We start from the raw sequence: 13,437 nt of genomic DNA, 5'->3' as shown, positions 1-13,437 counted from the left end.
GAGATAGCTAAAGCGAGGTTAGCGGGTGCTTTGATGGGTATCATGGTTTGTATGAGTTTCACCACACAAATTATGATTAGTACAGTCGGTACAACATAAACACAGGTAAGGTAAAGTAAGGAAAGATGGCATATTAGGAACGAAAATAGGTAGATACATGAATGATGATGAGAGATAGTGCACTGACTCGATACTCCTGAAATCCCGGAATTGGTCGTTGGATGGAGTCGTAAATGAGATGTATTCTTTTACAGATAAGAATCCCTCTTATGAGTAGGAATGATACTGAGACGGATTGAGGAACAATAACAAAGGCATCAGGTTGAGCTTGCGGGTCTTCGGCCTACTGGTACAGTAGAGTGTTTTCCTCTCCCTAAATAGGAAGAGGCTAACTAATGTTCTAGACGTCAAGCGGATAGTAACATATCCAATTGATTCCAAATCATGAACGCAAACCAAGAAACCGACCAACTTACCAAGAGTAAGTATAGATGAATACCATAAATTATGAACAGTTACCAACTTATTTTCTCTCTCTCTCGAATTGGATCTAGTAGTAATCACAACGCAACTTTTCTTAGGAGATTTCATAATGGTGGTTTTAGGAAACTTCAATTGATTAATGAGGTCAGGAGACTCTATAATTCGAATGATATGTGGAGAGAGCGGGGCGTCTTACCCGCATCAGTCGATACCATGGTGTCGCATATACATGAAGGTTATTCTTCATTTCATCCCAAATTGGTATACGAAACCGATAAATATGGTAGGGGTGGTATGACTTTGCAGGAACATTTCACTCTTGAAAGGCAAGATGAGCTTGGGTATTGTTGTGCCAGGCGCCCACTCATCAATGCTGGTGATTGGCCTTGTATGGCTGCCCCATCCCTTTCAGCAGATGTACTACTTTTGAAAGCATTAGCGAATATCTTAATGCGGGAGTTTCTAGTGATAAGAAACAATCTTCCACCTAGATTAACTCATTATAATGAAATGTTGGGTTTCCACGAGAGGTTCTGGGATGGTCAAAGTGGTGTAGATAAAATAGTCTGTGTGGATTTGAGTCACAGTATCCGGTATGTTTCTACGGAACGTCTATGGAATACATTAAAGTGTCTACACAATCTGCGAGTGATTTCCCACATCTTGAGGGAATTTATATCTCTCCCAATATATAATGCCGACACTAACCTCCAAATTCCTCGTTATAATTGTATACCATTGATAGGTGAATTGAGTGACGTGCTCCTACATCTCTTTTTTCAACATCAATTCAATAGGGAGGTCCTGAGCCGGTATTAAGGCAAGACGTCAAGCGGATAGTAACATATCCAATTGATTCCAAATCATGAACGCAAACCAAGAAACCGGCCAACTTACCAAGAGTAAGTATAGATGAATACCATAAATTATGAACAGTTACCGACTTATTTTCTCTCTCTCTCTCGAATTGGATCTAGTAGTAATCACAATGCAACTTTTCTTAGGAGATTTCACAATGGTGGTTTTAGGAAACTTCAATTGATTAATGAGGTCAGGAGACTCTATAATTCGAATGATATGTGGAGAGAGCGGGGCATCTTACCCGCATAAATCGATACCATGGTGTCGCATATACACGAAGGTTATTCTTCATTTCATCCCAAATTGGTATACAAAACCTATAAATATGGTAGGGGTGGTATGACTTTGCAAGAACATTCACTCTTGAAAGGCAAGATGAGCTTGGGTATTGTTGTGCCAGGCGCCCACTCATCAATGCTGGTGATTGGCCTTGTATGGCTGCCCCATCCCTTTCAGCAGATGTACTACTTTTGAAAGCATTAGCGAATATCTTAATGCGGGAGTTTCTAGTGATAAGGAACAATCTTCCGCCTAGATTAACTCATTATAATGAAATGTTGGGTTTCCACGAGAGGTTCGGGGATGGTCAAAGTGGTGTAGATAAAATAGTCTGTGTGGATTTGAGTCACAGTATCCGGTATGTTTCTACGGAACGTCTATGGAATACATTAAAGTGTCTACACAATCTGGGAGTGATTTCCCACATCTTGAGGGAATTTATACCTCTCCCAATATATAATGCCGACACTAACCTCCAAATTCCTCGTTATAATTGTATACCATTGATAGGTGAATTGAGTGACGTGCTCCTACATCTCTTTTTTCAACATCAATTCAATAGGGAGGTCCTGAGCCGGTATTAAGGCATTCTTTATACAAGATGGGACACCAATGTCCTTCTAGCTTCAACACGGTATGATTCATATCATCTTGACCGCCCTCAAATTCTAGACATCTTAAGGCACGTAAATCTAAGTGGATGTATTTCTGTGATTGAACGTGGTGGAGGGGAAACAGGAAATCCTTGTGGTAATGCCGTGGGAATAGGAGTTGTTAGAGCGAGGTATTGCAATGAAATAGATTGTTCAATAGATTTATTCATTGCTAAGGGTAAATGGCATTTTCATGGTAAAAATTCCAGAGAGGAGTTCCGAGCTTCAAGGATGCCGGATCGCACCATTCATAAGATAAACCCTTGGGTGCCCGATGAGGCACAAAACAGATAACCAGACTGTGCCCTGGGCAAGGAAATAACCATGGCAAGCCACGAAAGGAATGAATAAGCTCCCTCCGGGCTCTCCCTTAGGAGTTTCACGCCAGTGGAACTCACAAAAGCAGCGCAGCTAATGAATCAATGAATCAGTGGGCAAATCATTGTGTCCATACATTTGATGTGCCTTTTGAAAGTCGCATTTGTTTTCAACAATCAGAAATGGGAATATTCCATTCCATGGCATAGTTCTCAATGTTAGTAAACGGAGTGCGTTATCAACTCAATAATAAATCTCCCCTACACCGTAACCGGATTACATTCATTCAAGTTGGCAATCCCCTGATCTTTGCTTCCGGTGTGCGATCCGAATTGACATATAATGACCGTAGTTAGCAGGCACTGGCCAAGGTCAGTGCATCTCGAACTAGTGGGTCACTATATCTAAACTATCTAATACAACTATTGAATGCGCTTTGAATTGCACTTCTGCTCGTAACCACTACGAACCGGAAAGGAAGGAAGCTGATTTAGAGGAGGGATGCCGTCAAACAAAGGATTTTTTATATGCTAAAGATACTGGTTCAATATGTCATTTCCGAAACCGAGGACCACACCGCTGGGAGGACAACTCAAGCACCAAAGACAAAGGTATCGCTCGTAAAAGTGATTTTCATCGTAGTACTCGCTCTAGCGTTAGGTTCAATGCAGCGTGTAAATACCTCTAGCCCTAGGGAAGGGGGCGTGCCGTTCCCAATGGTGGAATTGCTTCTTGTCTGCTTTGCCGAGGAGAGGGCTCGCTAACCGATCCCCCTAAGCTAATGTAATTCCCAGGTTGCCTACTAGATACCGTTTACGGCTATATCCGTGTAGGAAGCCGAGGAAAGAGATAATTTATAGTTGCCAAAACCACGTAAAAGAAATGAGATTGAACATATTTCAATTCAACAAATTCTGATTGTTTCATTATCAAATGCAAGGGATGTGGGACCAGGTTCTATTATTGGAGTTAAGCGGTGTAGGAGCCGTGTCATTCCTGTGTATTAGCTCGTTGTTAGCAGCCCCGAAGGGCGTAAAGGGGGTAAAAGATTTCTCAGAAGCAGCTCTTCGCCTCTGGGAACTTGCTCTTTTCTTTTGTTTTAAAATGCAAACTATGCTGAAACAGCCGAATAAAAACCAAAAGGTAAAGAGGTGGATCAGTTGATCCTTTTCTCGATTGAATGCGCTTTCTATCTATCTATACCGGTACCAGGAAAAGCAGAATAAGCAGTTGAGCACCAAGAAATTCCTGTTTCAAGTAAGTACGAAGGGGCAAGAGAGACTGTCATAATATTACTATGGGAGACGGATCCTGTTAAGTCAGTACGAATGTGATACGAAAAATCCTCTTCCATTCTTTCTGGCTGGGCAACATGACTGATGGGAATGTTCGCTACTGCTTCGGCGTCCATCTCATACATATGTTCTCTGACCACCTCCATATTCCATGGCCCGGTTGCAGCATGGATAAGATCCGACACAAACATAGGTGGATCATTGGACCACGGGCACAGTGGCGTCATAACATCTTGTTTCTCAAGAGTACGTAGCAATCGGTCCTTCTTGGAGTTCAACAAAATGAACAGTAGCTAAATTGGAACTAAGGTGACCGATCATCCACCGGTGGGTAGAAATATGAATGTTGACTAGGGTCCCCTGTGCTCATTTGATTCTGAGTTGGCAGCATATCAAGCTCCTAGCCCCGCCTTAACAACCCTCATAGTGTTATGTCCCCCGATCGATAGCTTAACACATTTCAGTATTTGGCCTGCTTTCTTCATTTTCCATGCGTAGGTAGAAACCTTTCTAGGTGTGTCAGCACACCAAATTATATGACTATATTCAATATGCCCTGATGTCCATAGTACCGTACTCAGACGACCTTGCCCTTAAAGAATAGTAGGATTACATTCATCGTTCTAGCTGTAAACACAGTTTCTAGTTTGACTGAATGAGAGTCATGCAATAGGCATCAGTAGGGAGTGCGAAAGCAACAGCTAAGTGATCGGACTAACACAGAGTGCATTTCTCCCGGGTAAGCTTATGTTCCTGATATCTGATACCTATGTTTGCTCCTTATTTTTTTAATAGTTGATCCAATTTATAAAAAAAATATGTAGGTTGAAGAAGTTATCAAGAAAAATGATTGGGATCTTGTGCCGTTCCCAATGGTGGAATTGCTTCTTGTCTGCTTTGCCGAGGAGAGCGCTCGCTACCCGATCCCCCTAAGCTAATGTAGTTCCCAGGTTGCCTACTAGATACCGTTTACGACTATATCCGTGTAGGAAGCCGAGGAAAGAGATAATTTATAGTTGCCAAAACCACGTAAAAGAAATGAGATTGAACATATTTCAATTCAACAAATTCTGATTGTTTCATTATCAAATGCAAGGGATGTGGGACCAGGTTCTATTATTGGAGTTAAGTGGTGTAGGAGCCGTGTCGTTCCTGTGTATTAGCTCATTGTTAGCAGCCCCAAAGGGCGTAAAGGGGGTAAAAGATTTCTCGGAAGCAGCTCTTCGCCTGTGGGAACTTGCTCTTTTCTTTTGTTTTAAAATGCAACCTATGCTGAAACAGCCGAATAAAAACCAAAAAGTAAAGAGGTGGATCAGTTGATCCTTTTCTCGATTGAATGCGCTTTCTATCTATCTATACTGGTACCAGGAAAAGCAGAATAAGAAGTTGAGCACCAAGAAATTCCTGTTTCAAGTAAGTACGAAGGGGCAAGAGAGACTGTCATAATATTACTATGGGAGACGGATCCTGTTAAGTCAGTACGAATGTGATACGAAAAATCCTCTTCCATTCTTTCTGGCTGGGCAACATGACTGATGGGAATGTTTGCTACTGCTTCGGCGTCCATCTCATACATATGTTCTCTGACCACCTCCATATTCCACGGCCTGGTTGCAGCATGGAAGATCCGACACAAACATAGGTGGATCATTGGACCGCGGGCACAGCAGCGTCATAACATCTTGTTTCTCAAGAGTACGTAGCAATCGGTCCTTCTTGGAGTTCAACAAAATGAACAGTAGCTAAATTGGAACTAAGGTGACCGATCATCCACCGGTGGGTAGAAATATGAATGTTGACTAGGGTCCCCTGTGCTCATTTGATTCTGAGTCGGCAGCATATCAAGCTCCTAGCCCCGCCTTAACAACCCTCATAGTGTTATGTCCCCCGATCGATAGCTTAATACATTTCAGTATTTGGCCTGCTTTCTTCATTTTCCTTGCGTAGGTAGAAACCTTTCTGGGTGTGTCAGCACACCAAATTATATGACTATATTCAATATGCCCTGATGTCCATAGTACCGTACTCAGACGACCCTGCCCTTAAAGAATAGTAGGATTACATTCATCGTTCCAGCTGTAAACATAGTTTCTAGTTTGACTGAATGAGAGTCATGCAATAGGCATCAGTAGGGAGTGCGAAAGCAAAAGCTAAGTGATCGGACTAACACAGAGTGCATTTCTCCCGGGTAAGCTTATGTTCCTGATATCTGATACCTATGTTTGCTCCTTATTTTTTTAATAATTGATCCAATTTATACGAAAAATACGTAGGTTGAAGAAGTTATCAAGAAAAATGATTGGGATCTTTCAATATGCTATTCTTGATATCATGTTTTTTATTCTTGATCCTATCAAGTATGGATTCTAGATTGTTAGTTGGAGCATCCTGACCAGTCTAGTTTATTGTGATATGATCCTGAGGGACTCTTCAAATACATGTAGGGAGTCACACAGGTCTCCGACATATCAAATTGTATCTGGATTTGAGTCAGAGCATTTCCTCTGATTCCTAGCTCAGAAATCTTTGCTTTATTTACTAAAGATTGGAGCACACAAGCGCACACGCAGTAATCTGATTGAGAAAATGGATAGTTGCTGCCATCGATATTAAAGAGTCTGTCTAGTGCCAAAAAGGTCCTTCCAAGGCCTGAGCTATCAAATTCATGTGATACACACTTTGCTCTCTGCGGATCACACTCAGCTTACTACAACTGAGGGTAGGATTGGTTGCACAACGCATGCTATCCATTTGTTATTGGTGATAGGAAGATGGCTCAATCATTGAACTAGCATTGAACAACCTACTTCAGAAAAAACTTAGAGTTAACCATCTAGTGCGAAAGTGCTAGTTTCCCCCTCCCAGAGGTGAGAAGGGAGATATGAGCGTGGCGGTATCTTTTCCTCTTTTGATAGAAGACCACATGCCCACTCTTCTATCCCACCTATCCACATGGGGTATCAGTGGCCTCGTGATCTCCATGAACAGAGATCACTACACAAAAACAACTATATGAAAAACTTGCTTGCTTCTTCGAATCTCGAAATAACAGAACATATAGAAAGTGTTTTTGTGATGAGACCATTCTCTTCGGGGAACCTATAGAAAGATTATCAGACGGCTTTCATGATATTATGCTTCCTTGCCCGTGTGGAACATGTGTGAGCATTATGTTTTTCCAACAAGTGATCCGACTGGAGGAAGTGTTATATGAGGACTTCGAGATCAAATAGAGAATCTGTCTCTCCATTCCTCGTGAGCCACTTATTTCTCCGAAATCAGAGATCAGAGTGATTTTCCTCCTTTTTCCCAAATAGTTGACGGTCTTACACCATTGGGATACTTCGGATAAACTGGAGTACATATATGAGAGACCGGTGCTAAAACCTTTTCTCGAGATATCTTCCAGATTCTTAGGGTCCTTGCTCCGGATCTCGACCCCCGGTGCGAAAGCAGTTGGTTCCGTAGTTTGAGAATTCTACTAATTCCAAGTATTCCATTATTATTATTAAATAAGAGAATATAAAAAGTAAAGAGGAGAAGACATAACCAGAAGAATTGTGAGAAATAAGTTAATTTATCAAGTTGAGGCATTTCGATTTAGATTTCAAATAAGAAAGAAAAAAAGGACTCCGAACCGTACTTTTGCTATTTTACATCTATACAAAAAGAGATTTACTTTCCGAAATGGAATCTTTGCCATTTCTGATGTGAATGAGGGAGGTTGTCTGCCCGGGTAGGGGTGACCGGAACCCTCCCAAGTCATCGCTCAAGAAAGCACCACAGTCACACGAGAAAGAGTTTGGACTATGATGAAGACGAGCAAGCCTTTGTTGGGGAGTGATCGGGGAAGAGTCGAGTACAAGAAGAAGGTGGAAGTAAGAAAGCGCCAGAAGCGCCAGGTGCGAAGATAGACCATCAAAGAACTCCACAGCAGAGCAAAAAAGAGAAAGGCAAGGCTCGCAAAGAACAAAGGCTCAACCATCAGATCCAACACAAAGCCCTCAAGATATTTAGAGGCTTGGACTACTCTCTCTAGTAAAAGAAAGGAAGCACAATGGGTGTTGCTCTATTTCTTATTAGTGAGGTATTCTTCGAGACTGTTAGGGAGATGCAGATGGAGGGACGTTTGGATTGCTGCTAGAAGGGCTTACGACGAATAGATTGTTGGAATGGCTTTAAGTGAAAGGGAATCCGGCAGCTTATGTGAAAACTTCCCTTGTGGTTTAAAGTTCAAATAGATCAGGTGCCTATGTTGTTGATACACCGAAAGATACTAACGCTATGCTCCAATGCGGGATGAGGGCCAACGATTGTGATGAGTGGGGACCTTAGAGCTGAAAACCTACATACAGTGACCCTTATGGGCAGCGCCCTGGGCTGGCTATGTACGAGACATCAAACCGTCTCCCGGGTCCAAAGTTTCCATTTCCAGGCCTGATAGTCTTCAACTGAAAAAAGTAGGGCGGAGAACTAGTAAGAATTGTGCCTGCCATTCAATTCGTGACGTGGATGATCCGCCGACGGAATCGATTAGGTGAAACGGCTCTGCAAAGTTTGTTTGTTCATAAAGGCTGCATGTAGCCATGCAATTCGTACTGCATGGCGATATTACTCTACCACTCTATAAATGGTATATAGATATCTTCACTTCATCACAAAGAAATTGAGTACTATCACGCATTGCTATGGATGCTGCAACCGCAAACAGGCTTTCTGCAATTGCTACCGAAACGGATACTGAAAAAAGAGATTGAAGGGCACCGTAGAGTGCTAAACAACCAGTTGAGAAGTGTTAGAACAATGGATCCTGCAAAGAAAGAAGCGCGCATTCGCGCTACCAGAGAGCGCATAGAGGGTTTGGAGGAGAGGCAGGAAGCGTTGCGGGTGGAGCAGCAAGTGCTCTTTATTCTTCTAGCATCTCGCTAGAATAGAAGAGTCCGTAGACTCTTTTTAGTTTTCTAAGGTTGGTTTAAATTCAATAAGTGTCTGGAGACATTTGTTTTCATGTCAGGTGTTCTTTGTCTTAGTTTGATTCCGATCTACTCCTATGCTAAGTGTCTTTGTTTGGTTTGATTTCTTGTGTTTGCATGTATGGGCTAGCCGTCAGTGTTCAATGCTTATGTTAATATAATAACGCCAAAATGTGCTGCAAATTCATGTTCAAGTTGAAATAAGGCCGAAGGGCTAAGTGTACTACTGGAGATTATATATTCCAGCTCTGAAGTTTCCTTTTGAGCCCCCGTTCTACTATGGTTTGGATTCTAGTTGAAGCGTGCGACCATCTATTCAGATGAGGAGACCGAGTAAGAAACCACTAAGCGGAGAGCAAACAGATCAATCTGGGTCATATGTCAATACTCTCACCTTACCCGTGGTATCCCTAGTATGCTGAGCTGAACTGAAGTGAAGTGAAGCTGCGGGCGATGATGGACTGATCCCATGTTATTCAGGCGCCTGACAACGCTGGCTCCGACGGTGGCTCGGATGTTTCTCTTCCTGATCCTTCAAGGTCCCCCGTTCCTGACATCGTCCAAAGGCCGTTGGCGCTCTCCCATCTGACAGTGCGGGCTCTGCATGTCGCCTATGGCAACACTACCCGAGTGGTCTATTGCATAGTGGATCCACGGGTACCCCGTCGCTGCTTCGTTTTTATCAACATCCGGTAAGCAGAACGGACAGAGAACTGTCCCGATTTCTCATAATGCCAGGCTCAAAAGTCCTCCATCCGCATAGCAGCAAAAGTAGGCATTTCTTTGATACTTACTCACCTGTGGCTAGATTTACCACCATTCGAGTACTACTATCACGGGCTGCCTCGCACGGTCTTCTCGTTCATCAGATGGGCAGACGGCTTTCCTTAATGGGGAGTTGGATGAGGAAATTTACATGGAGTAGGCAGATCAAGAGTACCCGCGCATTCGCCTAACCCCGGGTTTTTTCGATCAAAATGAAGATTTTTTAGAAAATAAGCCCAAAAAGCATCTGACTATGGGACGAAGAGCCTACCTTTCCTTCAGGGAATGCCCAGCGGACCTGAAAGATGGTATCGGCAGTTTGATAATTGCAGCCCCAATGGTGCTCTGAGCTCTTTGAACTCAGTCAATGTGGGACCCTTTTGACAGGAAGTATGGGAAATATTTCGTTGTTGCTGTAGTTGACCTATGCTAAAATTCCGGTGTTAATAACCATGTAAGTGTGTATTTCATTTCTTTTTCTGCAAAGTCATTCGTTGTCACTACTGCATGTATTTTATGCTCACTACTGAAATCGATGATGTCCTTCTGAAGCTAATTGAGAAGTTGTCGGTCAATATGTCGCCTAAGCAATTTAAGTTGGAAGTTCTTAAGGATATAGAAAAGGAGGATCAGGGAAACTATGTTAAAGGGTCAAGTTAGGATATTTACTAATTAGTTGGAAAACTCTCAAGGGTCAAGGGAACAATTAACATAGTTTCGTGCTAACTCGATCGATAGATCCTTGGTTCGAACCCCCGAAAGCACACCATTTTTTCGCTCGCTTCAGATTGAACGGGGAAAAAAGAAAGACGGGCCGGCCCAGCACCGCGCAGGGATGTGCGCCTGTTTGTTAGAATTGAAGAAACGGGCGCAGCGGGCGCCGGCTTTTAGATGCGGCTTTTTGGGTTTTTGATTTTTGTCTAGTTTTTCCTAGGTCTACAAGAAACTATTTATTTTTTGAAGCACAATGCCTTTGAAAAAACAAATATTTACTTTCATAAGAATCACAATTGTATTTCTCGTGATAGCATAGATTTGCTTCTGCGAGAAGCACAACCCATGCCTCCACCAGAAGCACAACCTGTGCGTGGAAGAAAAGCACAAGTGTGCCTCCACTAGAAGCAAATATGTGCTTGTACGATAAACACAGATATGTTCGATGAGAAAAAGACACAACCATGAGCTTCTACGAGAAGCACAGTCTTACCACCTCGAAAAATGAATAAGACACAATTTGTGCGTAAAAAACCGTGAAACCACAACCCTGCTTTTGTTTTTTTTCTTCTGCCTTTTCTTTCAGTATTCAATGTTTTCCGGTTGTCGATTTTTTTGGGATTTTTTTGTTTTCTTTTTTTAACTAATCTATAGTAGAACAAAATTGAATTTCATCATCCTAGACAGAACCAAAATTAACAAGATACTGTTGTTTAAAATTTATTAAAAGATCTGTTGTTAGGAACCATCCTTTGGAATCAGAATATTTAGACTAATAACACCAAGATGTAGAGAGCAACTTAGCAAAATTATTGTTAGCAAAGAATAATTTTGTACAATGGAAACTCGTGAGGGTCTGGATCCTCTTTTATCGGGCGACCATTAGAAAAGGTAGATCCTCTTTTAGTTGACAACTATTAACAAAACATGAGCAAATTGTTTAAACAATTAAGCTGATTTAATAATTGTATAACTCAGTCCGAACACATGCCCCACCTGCAAAAGAAAGATACAGTTGCTGCAGCTAACTGTTGCAACTGCGTCTATAGAAATCAGAGGAAGCTTATTTAATCAGCCAATTGACAGGTTCAATTATTGTTAGTGCTAGCCTGCTAGGACCAATTGCACGTGTCAATTCATGCCAATAGCTGTAAATCAAAAGAAAGAAAAAAATAGACTCACCAGCTGCAAATACTCCAGGAATAAAGGTGCAAGCATGGCACTGGGCATGATTTATGTAGTACAACGATTGGGTGAGAGGGTTTAATTTTCATATTTCTTTCAGACAAACAGATGGAGATTACATGGTGATGTACGTATATGACAAACCCTTATTTTCTGTAAAGTGGTAGTGCAGATGACCAATGTGGTGTGGATTCCACTTCTGCAGATATCTTGTTGATGGCACTATTTTCTGTCACTATAAATACATCGTTGTATACTATTGTTACACATGATTTCATAGTTTGCCAAGTATCATAGAATTTGTGGTTGAGTACTTATATCCAAAAGCATCGTGTTAGTACTGAAGCTAATTTATGCATTGTTATTGGAGTTGCCTTAATGTTTCCCGTGCTATCAAGATCTACCTATGCTCTGTTTTTCACCATCTAAAATCATGAATAACCTGAGCCATTATCGTCTATCGAATCGCTTATGTAACCTCTAGTACTGCAGCTTCTTGCTTTCCCCAAGCAATTCAATTGGATATTTCTAGGGATCAAGTCCAGGAAATCACATAGGTACCCTCAGTTTATCTCATTTTGCGGTTATTTGAATGACTATGTATTGTTGTATTGCCGTGCTCCGCGGGTTGGCGTTGGCCGCCAACAACGACGAGGCTGGCGGCTCGGGCGCGGGCGTCATCAACCTTAATCTATGTCCTATTTTTTCTTTGGTTTTTAGTTTTTGTTATGATCAGTGTCCTGTTTTTTCTTTAATAAATTGCAATGAACGATCGAAGCTCGACGAAGATGTTCTAATCTCATTGTATTTGAGTGTCATTTATTTAGCTCTTCCAAAATTTATAGTGTGGCTTCTTGTAACATGCCATTTTCATGTGTTTATGAAGATTGCAAAAAAGCAACTGGAATGAGCGACTGCCAACTTGGCACCGCCCCAACTTCCTTTGAGGAGGCGCCACAAGGTGGCGCCCCAACCCCTAGTTTACATGATGGTAGTACAAATCAGAGCACCTCGCCAGCTCACAACTCAGCTCTAGTACGTGCCTTACTTGCCAGGCACAAAGTTGGTGGCAAATGCCCAGGCATTGTTGTTGGCAGGATCAATGATATGGTCAGCGAGGTTCTCTAGCGGGCCCTTGCCGGTGACAATGGCCTGCACAAAGGAGCCAAACATGGAGAACATGGCAAGGCGACCGTTCTTGATCTCCTTCACCTTAAGCTCTGTGAATGCCTCGGGGTCGTCAGCTAGGCCAAGCGGGTCAAAGCTGCCTCCAGGGTAAAGCGGGTCAACAATCTCGCCGAGTGGGCCACCGGCAATGCGAAACCCCTCGACAGTGCCCATGAGCACAACTTGGCAAGCCCAAATGGCTAGGATGCTTTGCGCGTGGACGAGGCTGGGGTTGCCAAGATAGTCGAGGCCACCCTCGCTGAAGATTTGGGAGCCAGCCTTGAACCAAACAGCCTCGCCAAACTTAACGCCATTGCGGGCGAGCAACTCAGGGAAGACACAACCTAGGGCACCAAGCATGGCCCATCGGCAGTGGATCACCTCCAGCTCACGGTTCTTCGCGAAGGTCTCGGGATCACACTACTAGGAAAAGGGCTAAAGATAGGATTGACACTAATGGCGCACCAGAGATGTGGTGCGCCACTACTATATACTAATGGTACACCAGGTGGAGGTGCGTCATTAGTGTGGAAGACACTAATGGCGCACCAGACAAAAGGTGCGCCACTAGTAACAAAAAAAAATTTCCATTTTTTCAAACATACTAATGACGCATCCTGGTAAAGTGCGCCATTAGTAGTTAGAACTAATGGCGCACCGGCGACAAAGTGCGCCAGTAATTTGTTTTTTTTTACTTTTTGGCAAAACTACTAATGGCGCACCGTTGCACAGTGCGCCATTACT

General features: G+C 42.6%; 1 protein-coding gene and 1 pseudogene across 1 annotated transcript; both read right to left on the bottom strand.

Annotated features, from left to right (window-relative positions):
- Positions 1-6,795: 6,795 nt before the first annotated feature.
- On the bottom strand, positions 6,796-7,659 carry LOC125529563 (annotated as a pseudogene).
- A 4,413-nt stretch (positions 7,660-12,072) lies between these two features.
- Positions 12,073-13,378, bottom strand: LOC125529564 (chlorophyll a-b binding protein 3C, chloroplastic). Its single transcript, XM_048693969.1, has one exon. It carries the CDS (start codon positions 13,051-13,053, stop codon positions 12,571-12,573), a length of 483 nt encoding a protein of 160 aa, XP_048549926.1. The 5' UTR covers positions 13,054-13,378; the 3' UTR covers positions 12,073-12,570.
- Between the last annotated feature and the right edge of the window lie 59 nt (positions 13,379-13,437).

Source organism: Triticum urartu, unplaced genomic scaffold (genome assembly GCF_003073215.2).
Source record: "Triticum urartu cultivar G1812 unplaced genomic scaffold, Tu2.1 TuUngrouped_contig_5694, whole genome shotgun sequence".
In the NCBI taxonomy this organism is placed as follows: Eukaryota; Viridiplantae; Streptophyta; class Magnoliopsida; order Poales; family Poaceae; genus Triticum; species Triticum urartu.
The sequence above is the reverse complement of the archived record's forward strand: the minus strand, read 5'-3'. Positions and strand labels throughout refer to the sequence as shown.